Source organism: Neopsephotus bourkii, unplaced genomic scaffold (genome assembly GCF_033783945.1).
Source record: "Neopsephotus bourkii isolate Nb327-2 ecotype Australia unplaced genomic scaffold, CSIRO-AGI_Nbou_v1 NB_846, whole genome shotgun sequence".
In the NCBI taxonomy this organism is placed as follows: domain Eukaryota; kingdom Metazoa; phylum Chordata; class Aves; order Psittaciformes; family Psittacidae; genus Neopsephotus; species Neopsephotus bourkii.
In genome coordinates, this window is record NW_026901342.1 from 1,282,323 (window position 1) to 1,303,154 (window position 20,832).

The 20,832-nt window shown below is 36.9% G+C and overlaps 1 protein-coding gene across 12 annotated transcripts in view; it reads right to left on the minus strand.

Annotated features, from left to right (window-relative positions):
• PTPRM (protein tyrosine phosphatase receptor type M) overlaps window positions 1–20,832 on the minus strand; it is a 464,510-nt gene that overhangs the window by 264,444 nt on the left and 179,234 nt on the right. For all 12 annotated transcript variants that reach the window (XM_061356322.1, XM_061356320.1, XM_061356317.1 and 9 more), the window contains 2 exons: window positions 19,679–19,853; window positions 11,180–11,473 (listed from right to left, as the gene is read on the minus strand). In XM_061356322.1, coding sequence (XP_061212306.1) covers window positions 11,180–11,473; window positions 19,679–19,853 — 469 coding nt within the window. The remainder of the gene's footprint in view (window positions 1–11,179; window positions 11,474–19,678; window positions 19,854–20,832) is intronic.

A 20,832-nucleotide genomic window follows, 5' to 3' on the forward strand; every position in this document is an offset into this window, starting at 1 on the left:
GCCAGTTGTCATTCCAAAGCCATCTATAATTATGCTCAGGTCATTAAAAGTTATTTTTTTTAATTTACTTGGCCAAACATACCAGTTACACATTGGTTCATCCTCTCAAACTCAATGCTGTATAACAGTAATTAAGTAAACTATTGAATTTTATTTTTTTAGCTAATTGCAAAGAAAATATCTGCAGAAACAGTCAAAACAAAAAGTAACTGACAGACAATTTGATTTTTGTTTCCAAAGAATATAACATTTTTAGAAATGAAAAGGCGCTTCTGCGTGTCAAGAGTAAACACTTACTCTTGCCTTTTTGCTTTACATGCATTTTTTCCCATATGTATAATACTAAAAGATACCAGTCCACTATAAACATCATTTTCTCCTGCAAATTTTCTGAACCAAAACACTTTCAGAGGGCTCTGAATCATGAATTAATGGATAAAACTGAACTCTACCATTCCCAAAAGAAAACCTTTTTTTCTTACCAGGAACTGGATCAAGCTGAACAGAATGAATAATTATGACCTAAATGAACAGATAATTGTTAATGCATTTAAAATAATAAAAAGAGTGCTCAAAGCATGGTATATATTGGAAGACAAATGCAGACATCAGAAGTATAAATTTGAAAATACACTTGTTAAAAAGTATTTTAGATGGTTGGTCATAATTCTCAGTCTAAAAAAAGATCATCCCATGGATGAAAAAGCATACTGAAAGGCAAGACCCTTCAGCTTCATTGGCAGTCTTATTTTGCTCTCCATTTTCTTCTTTTAACATAGCACTTCACAATAATGCTATGCACAGCATCTCCAATTTTATTTATTTCCTTTTAGATATTAAAGTAAGTATTTGTCTGCTCAGTGTCCTCATAGTCAAATGTTCTATTTTCTTTGGGCCAGAATCCATCTAGGCATGTAGATATAGTGTAGCAAAAAAAAGAATATAGAGCAACTTTTCTGTCTGGGATGTTTGTTGCCTGCAAGAGTCTGGAATAATCTCACTTCCACAGAGATGCCCATCCCTGCGTCACCAACACAATCAGCAGTAATTAAGTGGATTACCAAACAGAAATATTCTTTTAAATCTATCAGTGCAGAGGTCTAGTGTTCCCTGAACTGTATGAACTTTGTTATTCCCTAGTTAGAAATGTGATGCACACTCGCTGACCAGAAGAGATACTTGAACTGTAGGACGGTGTTAAGTATTTTCAGCACTGCGATGACCCAGTACTCTGAGGAGATTTTTTGTCTTCCAAAGTCAAAAAATAACTTCATCAGCATTTGTCCTGATTTCAGCTTTAAAACTAGACACCTCCTCTACAGTCCATGCTATAAATATGTAATTGTACTTTATGGCAAAAAAAGTAGTACCAGAAAAGCCACAACTCACAGCACAGGCTCTTCTTCCTGGGAACTTCCAGAAGGTTGGACTAGATTCAGTGTACAATTCTACATTTGTAAAACAAACAGCTTTGGAAAGCCTAAATGCCTCTCAAGCACTGAAAAAAAGAACAGAAGCACCTGAGTGGTGTCATTGCTCATTTTCCTTTGAAGTGAGGCAGAATTAATGCACCATTCATTCTGCAAACCTGTGATTCTACCTTTTTGTAAAATATTAAAAAAAAAAAAAAAAAAAAAAGAAAACTGGGAGATTTCAGTGTTCTACATAAGTCCTGGATGTTTCATGCTTCACAGATGCTCCAATAGAATTGTGCAGTTCTGTGTTTTTACAACTGGCCAAAGATGCTATGCAAGCTAGCATATGGTCTAACAGTCTCAAACAAAACAATGAGCCTTAAAATAATAAAACAGAGGGGCATGCCTGTCCATGCATCCATCCATCTCTCAATCCCCTTTAAAACCACTGGCATATCTTATCCAAATCGACATGGATCAAATTTAAATTTTATGCAGACCTGACAGAATTTAATTCCAGAAGATGAGAGAGAGCCAAGCTAGTGCACTCATTCAGAAGGCTCAGGGTAGAGAAGCAGAAGTCTTAACATCAAATACTCCATTTGACAGCACTGCCTCCTGCCTTGCAGGTCTGTCATAAAGGAAAATGGGATTACCATCAAAAGGTGATGATATTTAGTTGACAAATCTTTCAGAAATTAGGCTTCCATTGTCCAACAGGATATCTTACTTTCTTGGCTCCTGAAAGAGAGGGCTCGGAATTTCATCCAACTGTTTGTGCTTTTCTAATTACAAAACCTGTTCTTTAGAGCCTAAATCCCCGTTGGTCATAGGGGTGATACATTCATACATATATATGAAGGAAAAAGAGAACTGGATTGATGGGGATATGTATGTGTATATAGACATATACACACTCTCAGGCACGCATAATTAGTTATTCTTTTAGACATAAAGAAGCAAATACACTTTACCCACTTCAAATGTATAAAAGATTTTGCTTTGCTTTTGGATAAAACCCCTCCATTGACTAAAGCAGAGGAAAAGCCATCCTTTCCCGTATCATTTGCTAAAGTGAAGTTTGCCTATAACTGGAAGGTAGTATAGCACAACTGGTTGTGAAAACTGTAATTACTGATGTGAAAGTTGCCCTCACAAGAGGGGAGAAAGTGCTCAGCAGAAAGTTTTTAAGGATAAATTCAAGGTACCCATGGAACTTCACAGGGAAGGCACCTATACCCAAAGCATTCCTTTTTCTGTATTTCTAATTCCTTTTAAAAATAGAGAGCAACTGTGTGCACATAAATCTTCACTAATAATACTCCTGAAAACAGAGGTTCAATGCATCCATGAAACAGTTCATGTTCAATTTGTTCAGAACAGAATAATCCTAAATAAAGAGCTATCAATATTTGTTACAAGTATACCTACTCTACCATTACTATGAAAGGCGCCATGTTTTTTCAGTCCATAATGTGAAATTCTTCACAAATCAAAGTTGGGTAAAATCGGGTTTTTTAGTGCGTTTTTTTTTTTTTTTTTTTGAGATTATCCTTAGAATTAATAACAGACTGCAACAAATGTGGAGATGGAAATATGTCATAAGGGGAATCATATTATCTACTTTTTCTCAAGGGTCATTATGTTTCCTTCACGTTCCCTCTACCTGGCAGATGTGAAATTAATGGTTTTGCCCCTCAGGTTTACTATAAGATGGTGAAGGTTCATTTGTCTCAAAGAGCAGGTTAATTTCTTCCTCTGTAAATGTTTTGAAATGGGAATCTAATAAAGTGAAGAACTAAGTCTCCATTTATATAACTGCTTTTCACATGACCAAAGACAGTCCTACCTGGCAGTTCTTTATACAAACACAGTATTCACCCCTATATTAACCCAAATATTACTGTCAGAAAAGAATCTTAAATGCTTCTCCTCATTGTAATGAGAGGCTCCTCAAAATAAACCAGTCTGACATTCAGGTTTAATACTCTTGTATCCTTGTCATCACTAGAATGTGTCTATATTCCTTATACACTCCAGGCATCTGTAGGCCAATCAGAGAGGGCCGACAGACCTTCACAGCAGTTTCCCTGTCCTCTTCCCACTCTCCCCTTCAGGTGATGGGGAGGGAAAACATTCTGTTTCTCCAGTGAGACCTATGGATGCTGTAACTAAACCAAAAATATGTATTTAGGGACTAATGACAACACAAAAGTGCAGGGATTAGTAATTTCTACATACCACCAGCTTGCTTGGCTGCTGCTGTTAGGAAAAGTGTTTGCATTCACAGCCTGAGGAATCACAGAATGGAGAACCAACCTGCAATTTCCTCTGCAAGTACCATGTCCAGACAGCTTATGAGTATGTCCACTGCTTTCCCCTCACCAAACCATTTCATTGCAGAAGGCTATCGGGTTCATCAACCATGCCTTCTCCTTTGTGGATCCATGCTGATCATGCTTTTGTCCTTTGCATGTTTGCAAATGGCGTCTAGAATTGGCTGTTCCATCACTTTCCCAGGAATTAGGGTGAGGCTGACCAGCCTGTACTTTCCTGGGTCTTTCTTCTTGCCCCTCTTGAAGATAGGAGGGGCAGTTGTTGCAGCTGCATTTACTTTCATGAACTTACCAGACTCACAGAGGAGAATTTTGCACTGTGAGATGAAAAGGAGACGTGGATTGAAAAAAAAAATTGTTTTTCTTTTTTTTTAAATGGGAGAAATTTATGTTATTTTGTTTTTTTCTTGACTCAAGATCTCCAATAACACCAAGGAAGGCTGTTTTGTAAGACAACATCAGAGAAATCTGGTCAGTAAGGAACAATGGGGGTCCTAGTTTCCAGGCAAGTGGCTGCCAAGGAAGAACTTTCCGACAGTAGTTACAGCTGGACATAATTTGTATTTTCAGTAGGGCCCTTTCCAAGAAGAAATTTTTCTTGTTTGTTTCCAAATCAGAGGAAAGTGACAACTGACAGAGAGACATGGGCATACATCCTACTAGGTAACATTTTCTTGGAATTCTATTAAAATCTAAGAGCTTACTTTCTGCACATCCAAAAGCTGTGATTACCTGCTACACTGCAAAAACCCCAATACTAGCCTTTACCCTTATGAGAAAGTGAGCCTTATATAGGAATGATTTGTATATTGGAAAGGTATTAGGAAAAGGATGGTATACGATACAGTAGGAATTTTCAATTTCAAATTTCCATTTAAACTTTAATTTATTTTCACAATAAAACCCGTACATGAAATTAAGTTTACTGTGGACTTCCTGTTCTGATAAATCAATCCAACTTGCTACTAAAGTTTATTACATCTTCAGGTTTTGAATGGTGACTTTAGAAATATTATTGAACTTTTCCATGGAATATAAAATGGTGCAGCATCTGCAACTTTCCTCCTCAGGGTTCAGGTGTCTGGATCTGAGGTCTAGCTCTGACACAAAACAGCTGCACAGCCTTGTTTCAAACTTCTGAGATAAAATTGCAAAGTTCTGAAAAACAGCTGTAGAAAAGAATCTAATCTGCAGTACAACTTCAAGTTGACATTTTCTTATGATCGCAAAACTTAGCCATGGTAAGACTTTGTTACATGCCTGAAAAAACTTGAACATGTTCACAGGCAGTCGCCCAAGGTACAGCAACGAGAAGGAAGAACTTAATTCCCAGTGACACAAAGATTCTCCCTCCTTTCTTGAGACAAAAGGGTCAAAAGACCCAAAGAAGCCTGCAAGGATCAAGAAAGGCAGCCACCATTTCAACCTGAAGAAGTTCTTAGGAAGAAACTCATTTCCTAATAGTGATCTAGAATGGGGAAGAGCATGGAAATAAGCAGTACCACTGAGATTGAAGACATGCTAGGGCATGAACACTGACAAAGGGAGAGACTAACTACAGAACTGATGACAAAAGAAGAGGGTGGAAAATGGGGAAAATAACTACGAAGATGATTGAGCATTCAGAATGTCATATCCTAGGTGCTGCAGACTGGCCACCATGTAAGACTTGGCAGAGCGCTCCATGTTATGGGGTAGGAGGGAAGTGGTGGCATAGAGTACTTTTCGGTGTGCCAGAAGCACACTGACTTTGCATGCAGGGCTCAAGACAGTTGCTGGCCCGTATCACCTGCCTTAAGATACTTTTGTCTCTTGCAACCCAATGCAGTTAGAGAGTGCATGACAATACAGTACTGTATAATTTTAGGGACTATTTTAAAAGTCCCTACAGTTTTTCAAATGGCTATTGGTCTTATATGCCTGTAAATTATGCCCCCTTTTAATCAATGAAAAAGAGTAAACAGGCAACTTAGTTAACATACCATAATCAAAATACAGTTGTTGCTCTGGTCCACACCTGATAATTTTCATGAACTGGTAATAGGAGAGGAGGTCTTAACTGATCATAGGAAAGAGGATGCTCATTCCATCCCTGTTCATTCACTGTTCATTCCAGTGAGCATTTTGGCACATGCAGATTTTTTTTCACAGCGCAAGGAGATGCCAGCACAGAACTAGCTATTTTGACACCTTGGAAAATTACCCAGCTAAAGCCAAAGCAGTGATCAAAATGAATAAAATGAAAAAGAATAATCTTTAAGAGTGGGGATTTGAAGAGTTCCTTTCCTCTGTTCTTCCAGATTGAAACAAGCCTTCCAGGAGTAACAGATAGTTTACAACTAACCTGCAGCAGTGAATCAAGAGCTCAGTTGTACTGTGAGTAACAGCTTTCCTCCTGACAATTTCTGGTGATGGGGCAGAAGAGACAGCAAAATGAACTATGTTAATTAAGACATTCCTGTTACTTCCTGTACAAGGAACGTGTGAATTCTCTGCCTGGAAAATTATTGGTTAAATTGTCAGTGATTTTTTTTTGCAAATATTCCAAGGCAATAATTGTGGTTTAGTTCTGACTGTTAAAAAACCCCACAAACTGGGGATAGTCCATCAGAGGTTTCTTTCATGGCAGTCTTTTACTTCTTTTTCAATTTTTTAAGTTACAGTAGAGTCTTCTGGTTCAGCAAAAGAAAATATGCTGATTTTCTAGAATTATTCAACATGTCACAGTGAAAAAAGAAACATGATGAGAAAAGTTAATGATTTTCCCTAGAAGGCCTTAAAAATCCTCTCCCTTAGCAGGAGAAAGGATTTTATTTTATTTTTTCTTCCTCCAGTAGCTTGCTTTATGCTATTTCTGTTCACCAGTGGATTCAAGGAATGACGTTGTTAAAAAATAAAGTTTCCTAATAGAGAGGCCACAGCAGTTCTGGATTTTCTGGGAGACTGTTTTAATTGGGGCACTGTCTCACCATCAGAGTGAGGGTACATACACTGGATCAAGACTGGTATCTTGCAATACATTTTAAAGACAAAATGTGCTGCAAAACATTGAAATAATTCTACCAACAGAAATACTGATGCGGATAAGGGGAAACTACAAAACATAGTCTACCTTACTAATCCTTCAACATTCCTACCTAGGTTTTACACTATGGGCAGTTCTACTGGGTTTGGGTTAGATTTAGAGATTTGATTCTAGATTTTTTCAAGCACAAGAGGATTCCCAATCTACTTCAGTAAAGGATAAGAGTGCTTTTTTTATAACTATTGATTCTCAGATCCTCAAACTTATTATATCCCATATGGCAGAGCCACTGTTGGTTTTGTGCTTACATACAAGGTGATTTCTTCTGTTCAAATATTTGTGCAGCTATTTAACTGCTAGCAATGGCTGGGTGGTTGAGGTCTCTATAGTAGTAGTTGACGTTGCAAGCATCACACCAAGCTAAAAGTCTTACTTCTCAAATAACAGTGTCTTTATTGTGCAGCATTCGGGTATCCTGCCCCTAAATAGTGCTAATTGTGTGTGACTACTCTGGAATCCTTATTTTACAATTATGCCAGCGTGGAAATGTACCTCAGAGTAATTTGAGGTACGCTGTATGATGAAAATGTTCTGTTGTGTGTCTCCTGAGGGATATTCTTCCCCTCTCCCCCCTTTTAAGTGGCAGCACTCTTCTAGGATCATAACACCACATGAGACAGCTGTAGGAAGAGGAAGCTTTGAGCACAGCAACTGGTGATTCAAATTCCAGACAACCAGGTGAGGTCTTAGCTCAGATCTCGAAATGAGAAACATTCCTTTTTCTAAGCCTGACTCTAATGTGGTTCCACAAACCAAAATCCACAATGGCCAAAATCCATTAAACTCCTCTTTTTCAAACCTGAACTCCACGTTCTAGGTTTAATCTAATCCAGATCTGAATGTAATTCCTTGGCCTTCCTGAACATTACACTGGAAAAGCACTTACATTTGTATTAGATTTCATCAAAAGGAAGCAAAGCACTTTAGAAAGCATGTAACTGCTCCACTGAGGGTGATACAACCAAGTCTGGAGAGATTTTTTTTCCTTTGCATTGTAATTATAGATGCTTTTATTTACTAAAGTTGCAGATAAGACTTGTCTATTCCAAGCCTCTGAAATCTCATTTTGCTATAATGAAAACATATTTCAAATGCTTTGGAGAAATATTAAGATTATTGAATATCTAGCATACTGCTTCAAGTCTCCAAGTGGTTCACTAGACCCCTAGGGAACAGGCAAGCAGCATACAATTATCACAGTAATTAAAAAGGTGCAATGACTTTCCTCTTTAAGACTCCTGCTTTATTAATTCCATGGTATGCTTTGGAGACTGGCATTATTTTACTCCTACCCAGCTTAATTATACTGTCATTAGTTTATCAACATCTCTTTTTAAGCCCTTGGGCCACTTATTAGCATGTCACTTGCTAATAGTTAACCAATAACCACTACACCTTCAAAGCAGGATCTTCTGCTGTAAAAAAAAAACAATTTATAGAGATGGATTTAATATCATCACACAACTTAAATTTTTCAGTCAGCCATCACTTTCTGCTTTTAATTGAAAAGAGTTATCATTTAGCTTAATGAAAACACAAATAATGCTGATGTATTACAAGGCATTACCAGATAATAAAATACTTCCAGCACATAACGGTTTATGAAACTGAAACCATGTTTTAACACTAAAGAGTATATACCCCTGAAAAGACCAAAAGGATATGATGCTCATAAATATAACTAAACTTGTGGACTGCTCTCTCTACTGAGTCTGGCTGGGGTGGAGTCAATTTCCTTCCTAGTAGCCTCTATGGTGTTGTGTTTTGGATTTGTGACTACAAGAAGATTGATAACACACCAGTGTTTTGAATGTTGCTAAACACTGCTTGCAGGCTTCCTCTTTTTCCCACTCTGTCCCTGCAGTGAGTAGACTGAAGCTGGAAAAGAGTCTGGGAGAGAGGACACAGTGGGAACACCTGACTCCACCTGACCAAAAGGATATTCCATACCGTATGAGGTAATGGTCAGCAATCAAAGCACAAGGAAAGGAGAGGAAGAGGGGAAGTTCATTCTTATGGTGTTTGTCTTCTCAAGCAACCATTACGTGTGCCGAGGCCCTCCTTCCCAGGAAGTGGCTAAACATCTGCCTGCTGATGGGAAATGCTGATGGGAAATGCTGAATAAATTTCTTATTTCACTTTGCCCGCAAGTGCAACTTCTGCTTCACCTATTACACTGTCTTTCTTTCAAACCATACGTCTTCTTGCCTTCCATTTTCTCCCTGTCCTGCAGCAGAGGTGACTGAGTGAAGTGGCTGTGTGGGTACTTGGTTGTTGGCTATCAGGCCACCACACTCCAAGCCTTCAGCACAGACAGGCTCACTTACACAGCACCCTATGATATATTATGATCAAACTATGAGAAAAACTGCTTTAATTAAAAAAAACTGAAATATTTGTGTATTAAATACATACTTACCTTGACTAGACAGATAATTTTATATTATTATGGAAAGCATAGCCACCTAGAAGGCCTCCTGAAAGGAACTCTTAATTTTTTTATGCCTCACTTTTGACTAAGCTAAAATTATCTTCGTCTAGTAAATATAAATCTTATAAATATTAAATAATTAACTGTTATGATAACAGTCCTGCTTTTTGGTATTCTTCATTAAATACTCCTTTCCAGTAATGACAGTAAGAAAACAAACAAAAATAATAAAAAGGATTAGCACTTGTATAAACTTGCATCTTCAAAACATAACACTGGGATTCTGACAGCTATATTTCATTCTATGTTTGATATTTCACCAATAAGTTCACCTAAAATGCCATTTAGCCACTGACAGGTGGCCAGGTGACTTTACAAAAAGTAACTTTACTTTCATATCCAATGGAAATACATGGAAGCACAGAACCATAGAATGGTTTGGGTTGAAAGGGACATTAAAGCTCATATAGCTCCAACCCCTGGCCACTGGCAGGGACATAGAATCACAGAATCATAGAATAGTTAGGGTTGGAAAGGACCTTAAGATCATAAAGTTCCAACCCCCCTGCCATGGGCAGGGACACCTCGCTCTAAACCATATCACCCAAGGCCTCATCCAACCTGGCCTTGAACACTGCCAGGGATGGAGCATTCACAACCTCCCTGGGCAACCCATTCCAGTGCCTCACCGCCCTAACAGGAAAGAATTTCCTCCTTATATCCAATCTAAACTTCCCCTGTTTAAGTTTTAACCCATTACCCTTTGTTCTATCACTACAGTCCCTAATGAGGAGTCCCTCCCCAGCATCCCTATAGGCCCCCTTCAGATACTGGAAGGCTGCTATGACTAGACCAGGTTGCTCAAAGCCCTGTCCATCCTGGCCTTAAACACTTCTAGAGATTGGGCAGTGACAACTTCTCTGAGCAACCTGTTGCAGTGCCTCACCACCCTCACAGTAAAGAACTGAAGTATGTGATTTTTCCTGTTAAAAAGACAAGTAACACTAAGTCATTCTTTAAAAGATTAGGATCAATAAGCTAATACCATTTGCTTAGTCCTATTTCCTCTAGATGCACTTCTGCCTATCTTCCACCAACTTTACAGCAGCAGAAAGAAGATTCAAAATATTGGGGAAAATACTAATGACAAAAAAAAACCCCAAACCTCCAGGTCACAGTATACTGTGAGCAGTTGAATCCCAAAATAATATCACTGCCAGTCTTCCTGAAAATTACTGTACAATTGCCTTTGTATAAAAGGTCTACTCTGAATTCTTTTTACAGAGGTCAGCACTATTAATTATAACATCCAAAACAGGAGCCAAGACTGCTACACAGGAAAAGAAATCACACTACCTCACTTAAAGAAAAGACATGCTGTCAGTCACTCAAGAAAGCAGCCCTTTGCTAAACCTCATCTGCTAATTGAGACTTAACAGTGCATACTTTTGCTGTTACATGGGATCTCTTTCCACTTTGTCTGCAAGTGCGATATATCTGACATTTAAAAAAAAGAAAAAAGGAACTTTACCCAAAAGAAAGAATTTTTATCAAGCTTGGGATACTAGGAAAAAAACAAAACAAAACAAAACAAAAAAACAACGAGAGAGAGAGGAAAAAAACAACCTGGAATCAAACATAAACTGGCAAGGGAGGGGTGTAATGAAATGGAGAGAGATCAGTGCATACCTGACAGTAAAGAATGCACAGGCATCTATCTATAGTGGCACTGAAGGTTGGCTTCAAGGTCATTGCGGCTGACATACACCAATAGCTTATAGTTAAAGGCATTCAGTCTCAGTTCCTGCAGCCTGACGGTTTAAGGTACACAGTAAAAACCGCTAGTGAAATAACTTACGTTTTCAACCCTAGAAAAATGCTTACAAATTTCCAATTGCTTTTGAGTACTTACCAGCACATTTTGTTCTTGTTCTGAGAGCTGGGCCAGGAGAGCCGGTTCCTCCTTCACCTGGTCTTGTAAGTAATACACTGATTTCATACTCTGTGTCAGGATCCAGGTGCCCAATCTTATAGCTTGTGGAGTCCACAGGTTGTATGTCATACCAGCTTCCACTTGAAGTTCGATACTCAACTTCCCTTTGAATAATGGGTCCATCCCCATTGATAGAATTGGCATTCAACTGTATCCACAGGTAAGTTGCACCAACAGAAGACAGCTGAGGTGGAGCAATGGGAACTGGTGGCTCTGAAGCACAGTAAGTTACAAAAAGCAGCAATGATTATACTGGGATTATTTTCTGCTTCTAAAACATTCAAATAAGCAATATGTTTTGTACTATGTTAGAGTTGAAGAATCCATAAAACCAGGTTATGAAGAAACAATCACTAGGATAACCTTATTTCCAATAAAATCTAACACGCAAACTGTGTTATGCACTTGGAGATTCTAATATGAAAATTTTGTTTTATTCTGAGTAAGTTCAAACCAGGTACAACTGGTATTCTAGTCACCAGCCATTACATGGCAAATTATAACTTACAGTTTAAAAATGAAGATGACATCAGGTTTTCTTATCAAAATATCATTCTTACTGGATGTAAATATAAATCCTACACAAACTATATTTTTTAAGGTAAGATTGTTATTGTAGTCTATCCTTAGACATAACGAGAACAGTGAGTTCTGCATGAAAACAAAATGAATATTTTATTCTTAATTTCTCATGGACTGTGTTACTCAGCCTTCCTATTTTCATAGACTTCTGTGTAAGCAGAATAAATATAGCATTTTTTTCAAGTCCTTTATCCTGGTTAAACAGAAGGAGCTTCTAAATGAGAGCCGGGGGAATTCTTTAGTCTTTAATATGAGTCTGATGCTACGGCTTATTTTTGCTGCCACACAGAAGCAGTACTTGGTCTCACAGAGCAAACACCTTTTGATAGCTGGCATTCTAAAGAATTCAGAAGTTTAAATGTTAAAACAACCTTTCTTTATCAGATGATAGACACCTCATTTAAAATTAGACTGCAGAAATAATTTGCAGACCTCATCTCCTTTTAAAGGAAAATAAATTCTTTTTTTCCCCCTGTTGATTAACCAGGAAATTACTCTGCTGCTTCATACATCACAGCTGCACAAAATACCCCTTCCATTGGTTAAATATGTTGAAGTAGAATGAAATCAGGCTGCTGTAATAAGGCACTGTTTTATCCAATATTCTGAACATATCTATCAGCAAACACTGCCACCTTCTTAAAGCTACACAGAATATGTAATCAATGTAGAACATCTGCCTTCCTTAAGCTGTAGAATCAGATTTATCCTCTTCTGCTAACCATTTTCCAGTGTGCTGAGATATAGGTAGTCAAACAGAAAAGAAGCTGAATTTATATATTTCATACTCTTTGCAAAGACTTCAAAGTCATGAGTTAAAGCAAGAAACACAAAGGAATGATGCACAGGGGACAAAGAAACTCTGGAAATAGGTATTACTATTTCCTGAAAAATAGCAGATTTGCTATTTTAACAAATATGTAATTATCCTGCATTATGATACCTTTCTTCAGTTACAGAAAGAGTACTCAACCCACAGAGCACAAAGTACATTGAAGATTAGCTATGCTTCAGATAGATAGTTGCTAATTAGCACTGCACACTTGTATGTAAGCTTCGATCTGTGTGACCTGTTAGTAATTGCTGAAATATGCCATCACAAAATGGCAAACATAGGCACCAGCAATATATATTTTCATCTTAACAGAACAAAATGATTATTGTAATAAAGTGCATGATACAGTGAGCAACAATCCAGAATGCCTTTGAAGACATCTAACTAATTATCACTGATTGGGATAGACATAAAAACTGCTTATTATATTATGGCAGGTTCCAAAACATAAGGAAAATAATATTATTTACATTTTCAAACCAGTAAGGAAAACAAGGTTATACGTCAGTAGCAATATATGGCAAACTGAGTCATCTTTTGGTTAAAGTCATACTGCAGTTTTATTGAAATTATTGGTCCTAAAGTATATAAACTCAGGCTTCATACAGCAATAACATGCCTGGAAACAGCCTCAAAATGATTTAGCATCAATTTAAATCATTAGGCTGTTTTGTGAACCAAGACATGAAATGGAACTTTTATAGAGCATCCTAAGGCATTTACTTAGCCATGCTGAAAGAACAGTTAATTACTTTCAAGTTTCAAACGCTACTAAAAGCTGTTGAAGTGCCATTCAAAATGCGAACTCAGGAGTTAGGTCACTAAGGTTAGTGGTTACAACAATTCATTCCAAGTATTACAAGTACTTGAAATAGACAGTATTTTATTGTCTTTTTATCCCTCAGGGCATATTTTTTATTCCTTTGTGACCACAGCGCAAAAGGTTAATGCAAGCTGCATTATTTTATCAAAGCCTACATATACTGCAGTTTAATTCTAGTAACGTAGTTTAATACTAAAAGTAGTCTTCTTACCAGAGATTGAGGTTACATAAAATGAACCTTTCATTACAAATATGATGCTCATTATTAAGTGACTGGTCAAAAACATGAGATCTAGACTTAAGCAGACACTTTAATACAGTGTACTACCAAATATAATGAGCCAATTTCATGACTGAAATATGAAACTTGTTCTTCTGACTTTTTATTTGTTTATGTTATTTTTATTGTTATTTTTTTATTTGTTCTTTAGACAGAATGATTTAATTTTTTTTGGATACTGAGAAATTTTAGTCACTTAATCGGGTAAGTATCAGGCTGCAGCAGCACCACCTTTCACTGAAAGCAGTTCTACTGTTGGCCACCAGGGTAGTCTCAAATACATATCATGCAAATTACTTTGTGATTAATACCTTTACAAAAATAGTACAATAACCTGTGTTTTTACAGCTGGGGATATTCAGAAAAAGAATTTCAACTGATTGCAGTAACAAGTTTGTAGTACTGGCTGCTTAGGACAATTGGTTAGCTTAAAGAGGAGTTCTTCCTTGTAGATCTCCCTTGAAACAGTTAAGAAAAAAAGCTGTCCAGTACTGGAAATCCTTTAAAAATGCTTTTAAAATACAACATTAACTTAAAAAAAAAAAAAAAAAAAGAAGAAAAAGAGGGTAAGTTCATCTATAATTTCAAATTCAGTGCTTTTAAATTCTATGACAAATGACGATAAGCATAATCTCTTATGGAAAGGAAACAGCGGCCACCCTACTAAACCAGAGATCTGCAGAAGTCAGAAGGCTTTAGGCAGATGCTCTGCTACCCTACATAAATAGATCATTTACAGTAAATATGAGAAAAAGACAAAGCCTTTAGGATAAGGAGCAACCTTTCTCATAGGCAGAGGATTAAAAACAAATTTAACCGTACATGCATAGAAACTTTATTCACAGAAACTATTAATTCTTATGCCTTCTATATTAACTGGAAACTTCAAATGTCAACTCCTTTATTTACAATGCTTTGTATTTTAATTACGCAGAATAATACAGAATTTCCAGATATTTTCTATAAGATCCTAAGATCTTTATGTTTTGCAGTTCTTTTAAAATATTTATAAGGAGAAGAAAGGCGTCACACAGAGAGGCCAGTGGAGATAATGTAAATCTCTGAGATTTAAGTGAGTTCTAGAACACAAAAAATACACGTTTCTTCTTGGTGGCTCAGAAGAGCTAATTTAAAAAATGGGGGGGGGGGAAATCTACTTCAATAATAACAATAATATTTTCCAATTTTTCTTCTGAGGTGAGTGGGAGAATGAAGCCAGGCTTCACTTACAGAGGAACAGGGAAAAAAGATTAATCCTGCAATCTATTGGGGATTTTTTAATTAAATAGTAACTGTTAGAAAGTCAATAGCATGGTATTCCCATGTGATACTGTTCAGCACACCATGAGCAGGTAAAGTGATAAAGTATCAATCATCTCTAATGCTATGTCCATGTTAATAAGGTCTTAATCAAATCATCATAATTGTATAGTCTTGAAATCAACTAAACAGCTTTAAGACTACTTTCTTCCATTTCCTTATATATTTTTTTATATATATATACACGTATACATATATACATATTATTGTGCTCCTCTTCTGAGCATGCAAATGATGCCACACCATTGGGAATGATGGAGAGCAGTGTCATTTTTACAGCATTTAATTGCGGATGAAGGGCAACAAATATCCCCGCTGATAACAAAAGACATGGAGGTGACTGAAACACCACAGTTCTTCATGCAGGTTTGTTTTTTCTTTTTTCCAAAAAAGGCTTTAAATAATTCCTGCCAAAACATTTAATTATTTAATAAACAATACCTCTAAACAGTATGATGCATAACACATGAGATAATTTTACACTATTCCTTTACTGAGATTGTTTAGGATTTTAGTACCCTAATGTTCTTGAAAACACTTTTAGTCATTATTTAAAAAAATGTAACTGTTGCATTTTATACCTATTATTAAACTTTACAGAAAAACAAGTGTCTTTTTACTATACACTGGTAAGCCTATGTAGGCATAATCTAATTAGCTGGCATTCCTGCTAAACCCTATAGTACTAGCAGTTGTACTGCATGTTTACCACCCATGCCAGCAAGGCACAAACAGTTCTCTTCCGCAAACATGATTTCTTCCAAAATCAAACATTCTGAATTGTCCAATCCTGATTTGCCAACTCTCTTTTTAAGACAGTGGTGCCTCAGTCTGCACTACTCTTACTTCATCCACATCTGTTTACCTAAGTGTTCTAAATTCATCTACCCTAAATTACCACTCCAAGTTTGGGTTTTATTCAGCAGCTTTTAAACTGACTTTCATGGGAACAGAGAAACAGTGGTTTTGACCTATTCTCCTCCTGAAAAAAAGTTCCTGCTTCAAAGGCGAGAGTCTTTAGCACTTTCTTAAGGCAAGTTTGTTAAGATGCCTGAACTATCTCATCTGTTTTGGCTGGAGGTTTTCTCAAAGCCTTCAGGCTGAGGCACACACCCACAAAAGATAATATCAGCCTGGAGTCAGTTTGTCAAAATAACAGTATCTGAAAGCAGGACTTCATGACAGGGTTTGTCAAGCAACCATAAAAATAGAATTCTCACACAAGCAGTTTGTAAAAAAAGGGGTAAAGACAGACTGATGGATCCAGCATAAAAGGGTAGTTGGCAGAGAGAAAAGAGATGTTAAGTACCTGTGTATACTTAATGTATAAGAACAACTGATACTAAAGATAAGCAACCATTAATATATTCTTACTGTCTCTTGCTCTCAAAATGATTTTGTCCTCCAGAATAAATTGTTTGCTGTAGATACCCAAATAGGTTTGTTTCTGTTCTTGGTGTTAAATCTTCCATTTGGAAAGATGCAGACATTTAAGCTGCCTGCATTACAGATGGCTACCTTTCTATGTCCTTGCTTAAAAACCTAACAAAACTCCTTTCAGTCAATCTGACATCTAGGTTTACCTTGTTTGAACTCAATAAGCAGTCTGAACTCTGTAATAATCTGATGTCTGCTCAGACGGACTCATTCTGCTCTTCTAAACCTAATCAGTGCTGGGTCTGCCCACTTTTAGAAAAAAATCAACCTAGGGACTGTATGTAGAAATCTAATTTACTACACCAAATACATTTAATCAATTCCACCCTACTATTTTCCTTTTGCTCAATGCTTGATTACTTTTATGTCACCTATTAGATACGAACTGCTGTTTCTTACAATAAGTGGGTGATCTGACAAGGCAAGGGAGACAAGAATTTCATGTCTCCAATTAGAAAAAGTGACATTTCAATCCAATTCTCCGACAAACTTAGATGAGGATAGTGTGCGGTTTGAGCACACAAGAATGACAAGACACTTGTCTTTTCAGCCTCTCCTATCAGAACAAACACTCAAGTAAATTGAAAACCTCCCCTTCAGGATTTATTCAAATAGATCAATCAATACTTTATTTCACCATCCTCTAAAAGGCAAATAACACAAACAAGTTTTCAAAAAATACCCTTGATTTTTTTTTTCCTTCTTTTTTAAGGCCAGACTGATTGTTCACTGACAGGCTTTTTCACGTTATCTAGACAATATTCATGTTTACAGTTCTTTAATGAGATAACACAGGATTAATTGACAACTCTTTGATTGCCTTTTCTTTTTTTCTTTTTTTTTTTTTGTCCTCCATACAGATTAAACCATATCTGCTCAGGTAAAGAAGCAAAAGAGAGGAAAAAAAAAAAAAAAAAGAACATCAGGCAGTTTCTTACATATCTCTTATCTTCCAGATTGCATTCCTGTTCCTTTGTGATTTCAGGTTTATTTTTCAGCACCTGCTACTAGCCTTTCTGCTAATTTCAAAAGTTCTGGTACTTGGTGTCCAATGCTACACATTACCATGCTACAGCAACACTACAAACCTGCAAGAGGTTTACGTAAGTAACTGGAATTTACTTAGAATAAGTTCCTACTTAGCGAAACTATGTCTACAATGAAGTAGAATGAATGTTGTACAGAGCTGTAACGTGCTGCCTAATTAAAACCAAAGATACTTTGAAAAAGAAGAATTTACGTATTTCCAACTGGAGTTACAAATTCAGAAACCAGAATGAAACAGAGCACAGTAATAGCGAAGAACTGATTCTGTTTAATTTACAAAAGCTAGGTTTGATTGTCCTGTCATCCTAGCAATGTAATTCCAGGGCAATTCCTACTAAGTCAGTTTAGTTACACTAGTGCAAATGAGAAGAGAATTAGATTCATTGTTTCCAACAAAGAGCGGGGAGTAATTACACCACTGTTTCTACACATACTATTATTAAGCCATCAGTAATTCCCAAGTATATTAAGCATTACATGCAATATGGGTAAATGTACATTTTCCATGATTTATTGATGGTAATGGATTAAAAAAGATATAGCTGCACCAAAATCGATCCATTATTTTTGAATTTTGCTAACTAACACTGGAGAAAGGCTGCTGAAAAAAATAGGAAATACAATTTCTTAATTATATGCCATCAATGTAAAAGCATATTTACTAATTAGCCCCTAATGCTGCTATTTCAGTATAGTCATCTAAGGTTTTACAGCACAATGTTTAAAATGGGTCTTTTTAGGTCAGAAGGAATGACCTGCAGGTGGCCTCATAAAAGCTCCAATACAGGCAACAGGGATTAGCATAATTACTTTGCCACTCTACAAGTAGTTAATGGGATTACGCCCTAAGGCTACCCATTTGTCCACAGTGCCCAGTGCAAATTTTCTGCAAGAATCTGAGTAAGCAGAAATGCTGTAATGATACACTTCATAATTTCAACTACTACACCTCAAAAGGAGTACTAATCAATTAAAACTCCCTAAATTAAAGAAATTGGAAAAATCTAACTAATTTCTTCAGCTTCTGTACCTCCTGTCACTGATGTAGTCAGTCTTCCATCTGCCTCCTTCAGGCAGTCTCCATTCTTCCTCATTTTCACTGCTGTTAGGTGTGAAAGATGCTATCCCTATTGGGGTTTATAGTGCACAATTTCTTTCCTTGCTGACTTTCCCATTTTTGGCCACCCCTTTTATTCCCTTTTCTTTCTTTTTATTTTTCATGCTTGAACTGAAATAACCTAATTTCTTCCACCATGCCTTATAATTATATTCTCATCTCAGCCACTGTTTTGTTCTCCATCTGTCCATTCTAATAGTTCATCTCAGTTTTAATGCTACAATTTATTTTGTCTTGTTATCTTCACACACTGGCTATTTGCAACCTGCTTCTCTTTGTCTTGTCCCGTTTCTGTCCATTTTTCCTAATCCACATCCATTAAAACCATATTCCTGCTTTCGGAAAATTGTTTCTTCATTATGATTCTCTTAAATCTTCTACTGATAACCTATTATCCCCCAGTCTAACCCATAGATCAAGTTTCTTCCTTTTCAATCAACACCTGCTCATCTCACAGACAAGCAAGGAAACTGGAATTTAAACATAATGAATGTCAAAAATCGGTTTAGCACAGTTTTCTATAATGAGGATGTACAGACCTGTATGCATTCTATTTAAGTGTTTCCTGCTGTTTTTAAAAACAGCCCTGCATATGTTGGAGTATATATATTTTATGTGCTCATTTTAGTGTAAATCTCTTATATTTTGCAGTTAAGTATGTTTTTAGAAAGCAATCTCCGCAAATGAGGTAAACAGTCAGTATTATGCACATACTTTAAAAAATCTTGAAATATGTACAGTTCTAAACAGTGCATTTTGGGGAAATATTTAAAACAACAATCAACAAGTAACTGGTTAATTAGCTCTGGCTTCTTCTGTCATTCCATTGTTACAGCTGGATAGACTCTTAAGATTTACATAAACAGAGTCTATTTATTGAACCTCTTATTGACTTTAACAGACTATGGGTGATACTCTTCCTGAATTAGCAATTCCATGTACTAAGCTTGCAAATAATGAATTTTATTTTGACATACCTTTGACTATCAGTTCTGCATAGTTTGATACACCAACTCCTCCTTCTGTCCGAATCATGCAGCGATAGTTGCCAGCGTCCCGCTTTGTGGCATTCACCACACTGAAAAGAGCTACAAATCGGCGAAAGTTGAACACTTTTATGTCCTTCAGAGGTGCATCCCTTACATAAATACCCTAGGTAAGGAAACAAAACCAAAGAATATTGTTAGTCATACTTAAGAAAAAAAATACTGACAACCAATTTTATTTACCTCAAGTTCCCCAAGAGGGGAGGCAAGATAAAAGCAGAAGTCTGCATGTCACATTTACAGATGTTTACTCTGTGAGACTTTACTGCCTTCCCATGTGAGTTAAACCATTTATCATCAGTGGGCAACCACTCATCTGGAACAGCTGTTTTCAAGTCTTTAACTAATAGAAAGATTTAGGAGCAATGTAACATTTACTTGCTTGGCTTGCTTTACACAAATATTTAAAGTTATTTCTTTTAAAGAAACATGAAACCCAGCATACTCAGTGTCTGCTTTCTCTTCCTGCTCTGCATCTGCTACTTGGTGTATGCATCTTGCACAGCTTGCACAGAAATCTAAGTGGATAGTTCTCATATAGCAGCACCTACAGGTGGGGATATCAGTGACTCAGTAGGAAGAAACTAGGCACAGATTTACCAGGCAAGTGACCACAAGGCTAAAGCCGTCTCCATCTCTCACTTCCTCACCTTGATAATGGGAACTGGGCAGTTTCTACTCCTGTGCAGTGTCTCACCTTCAGTTCAACATTGTCTACGCAGGGCACAAGAAAACAAGCTGTGTAACAGCTGAGGAGCACAAAGCCCAGCGTAAATCTCATGCTACCAGCCTGCTCCCTCATGTCATCTGGCACATGGCTGGAGGACTGAAAAAGTAGCAGGAATAAGAGGGTAGAGATGACATCTTGTCATGTTCTCTGACACAAAGATGAGGACATTGAGACTTGGCTCTCAGATCGTCACCAGAAAGTGTTTTCCACCTGCCCATGAAACAGGATTCATGCCCTATGAACACTAGCAAACTCTCAGAAAATATATCATCATCAAATTACTAGATTACTAGAATTACCAGAATTACAAGAGCTGGCTGAAAAAACTCCACATATACAAATCTAGCAAAACCGT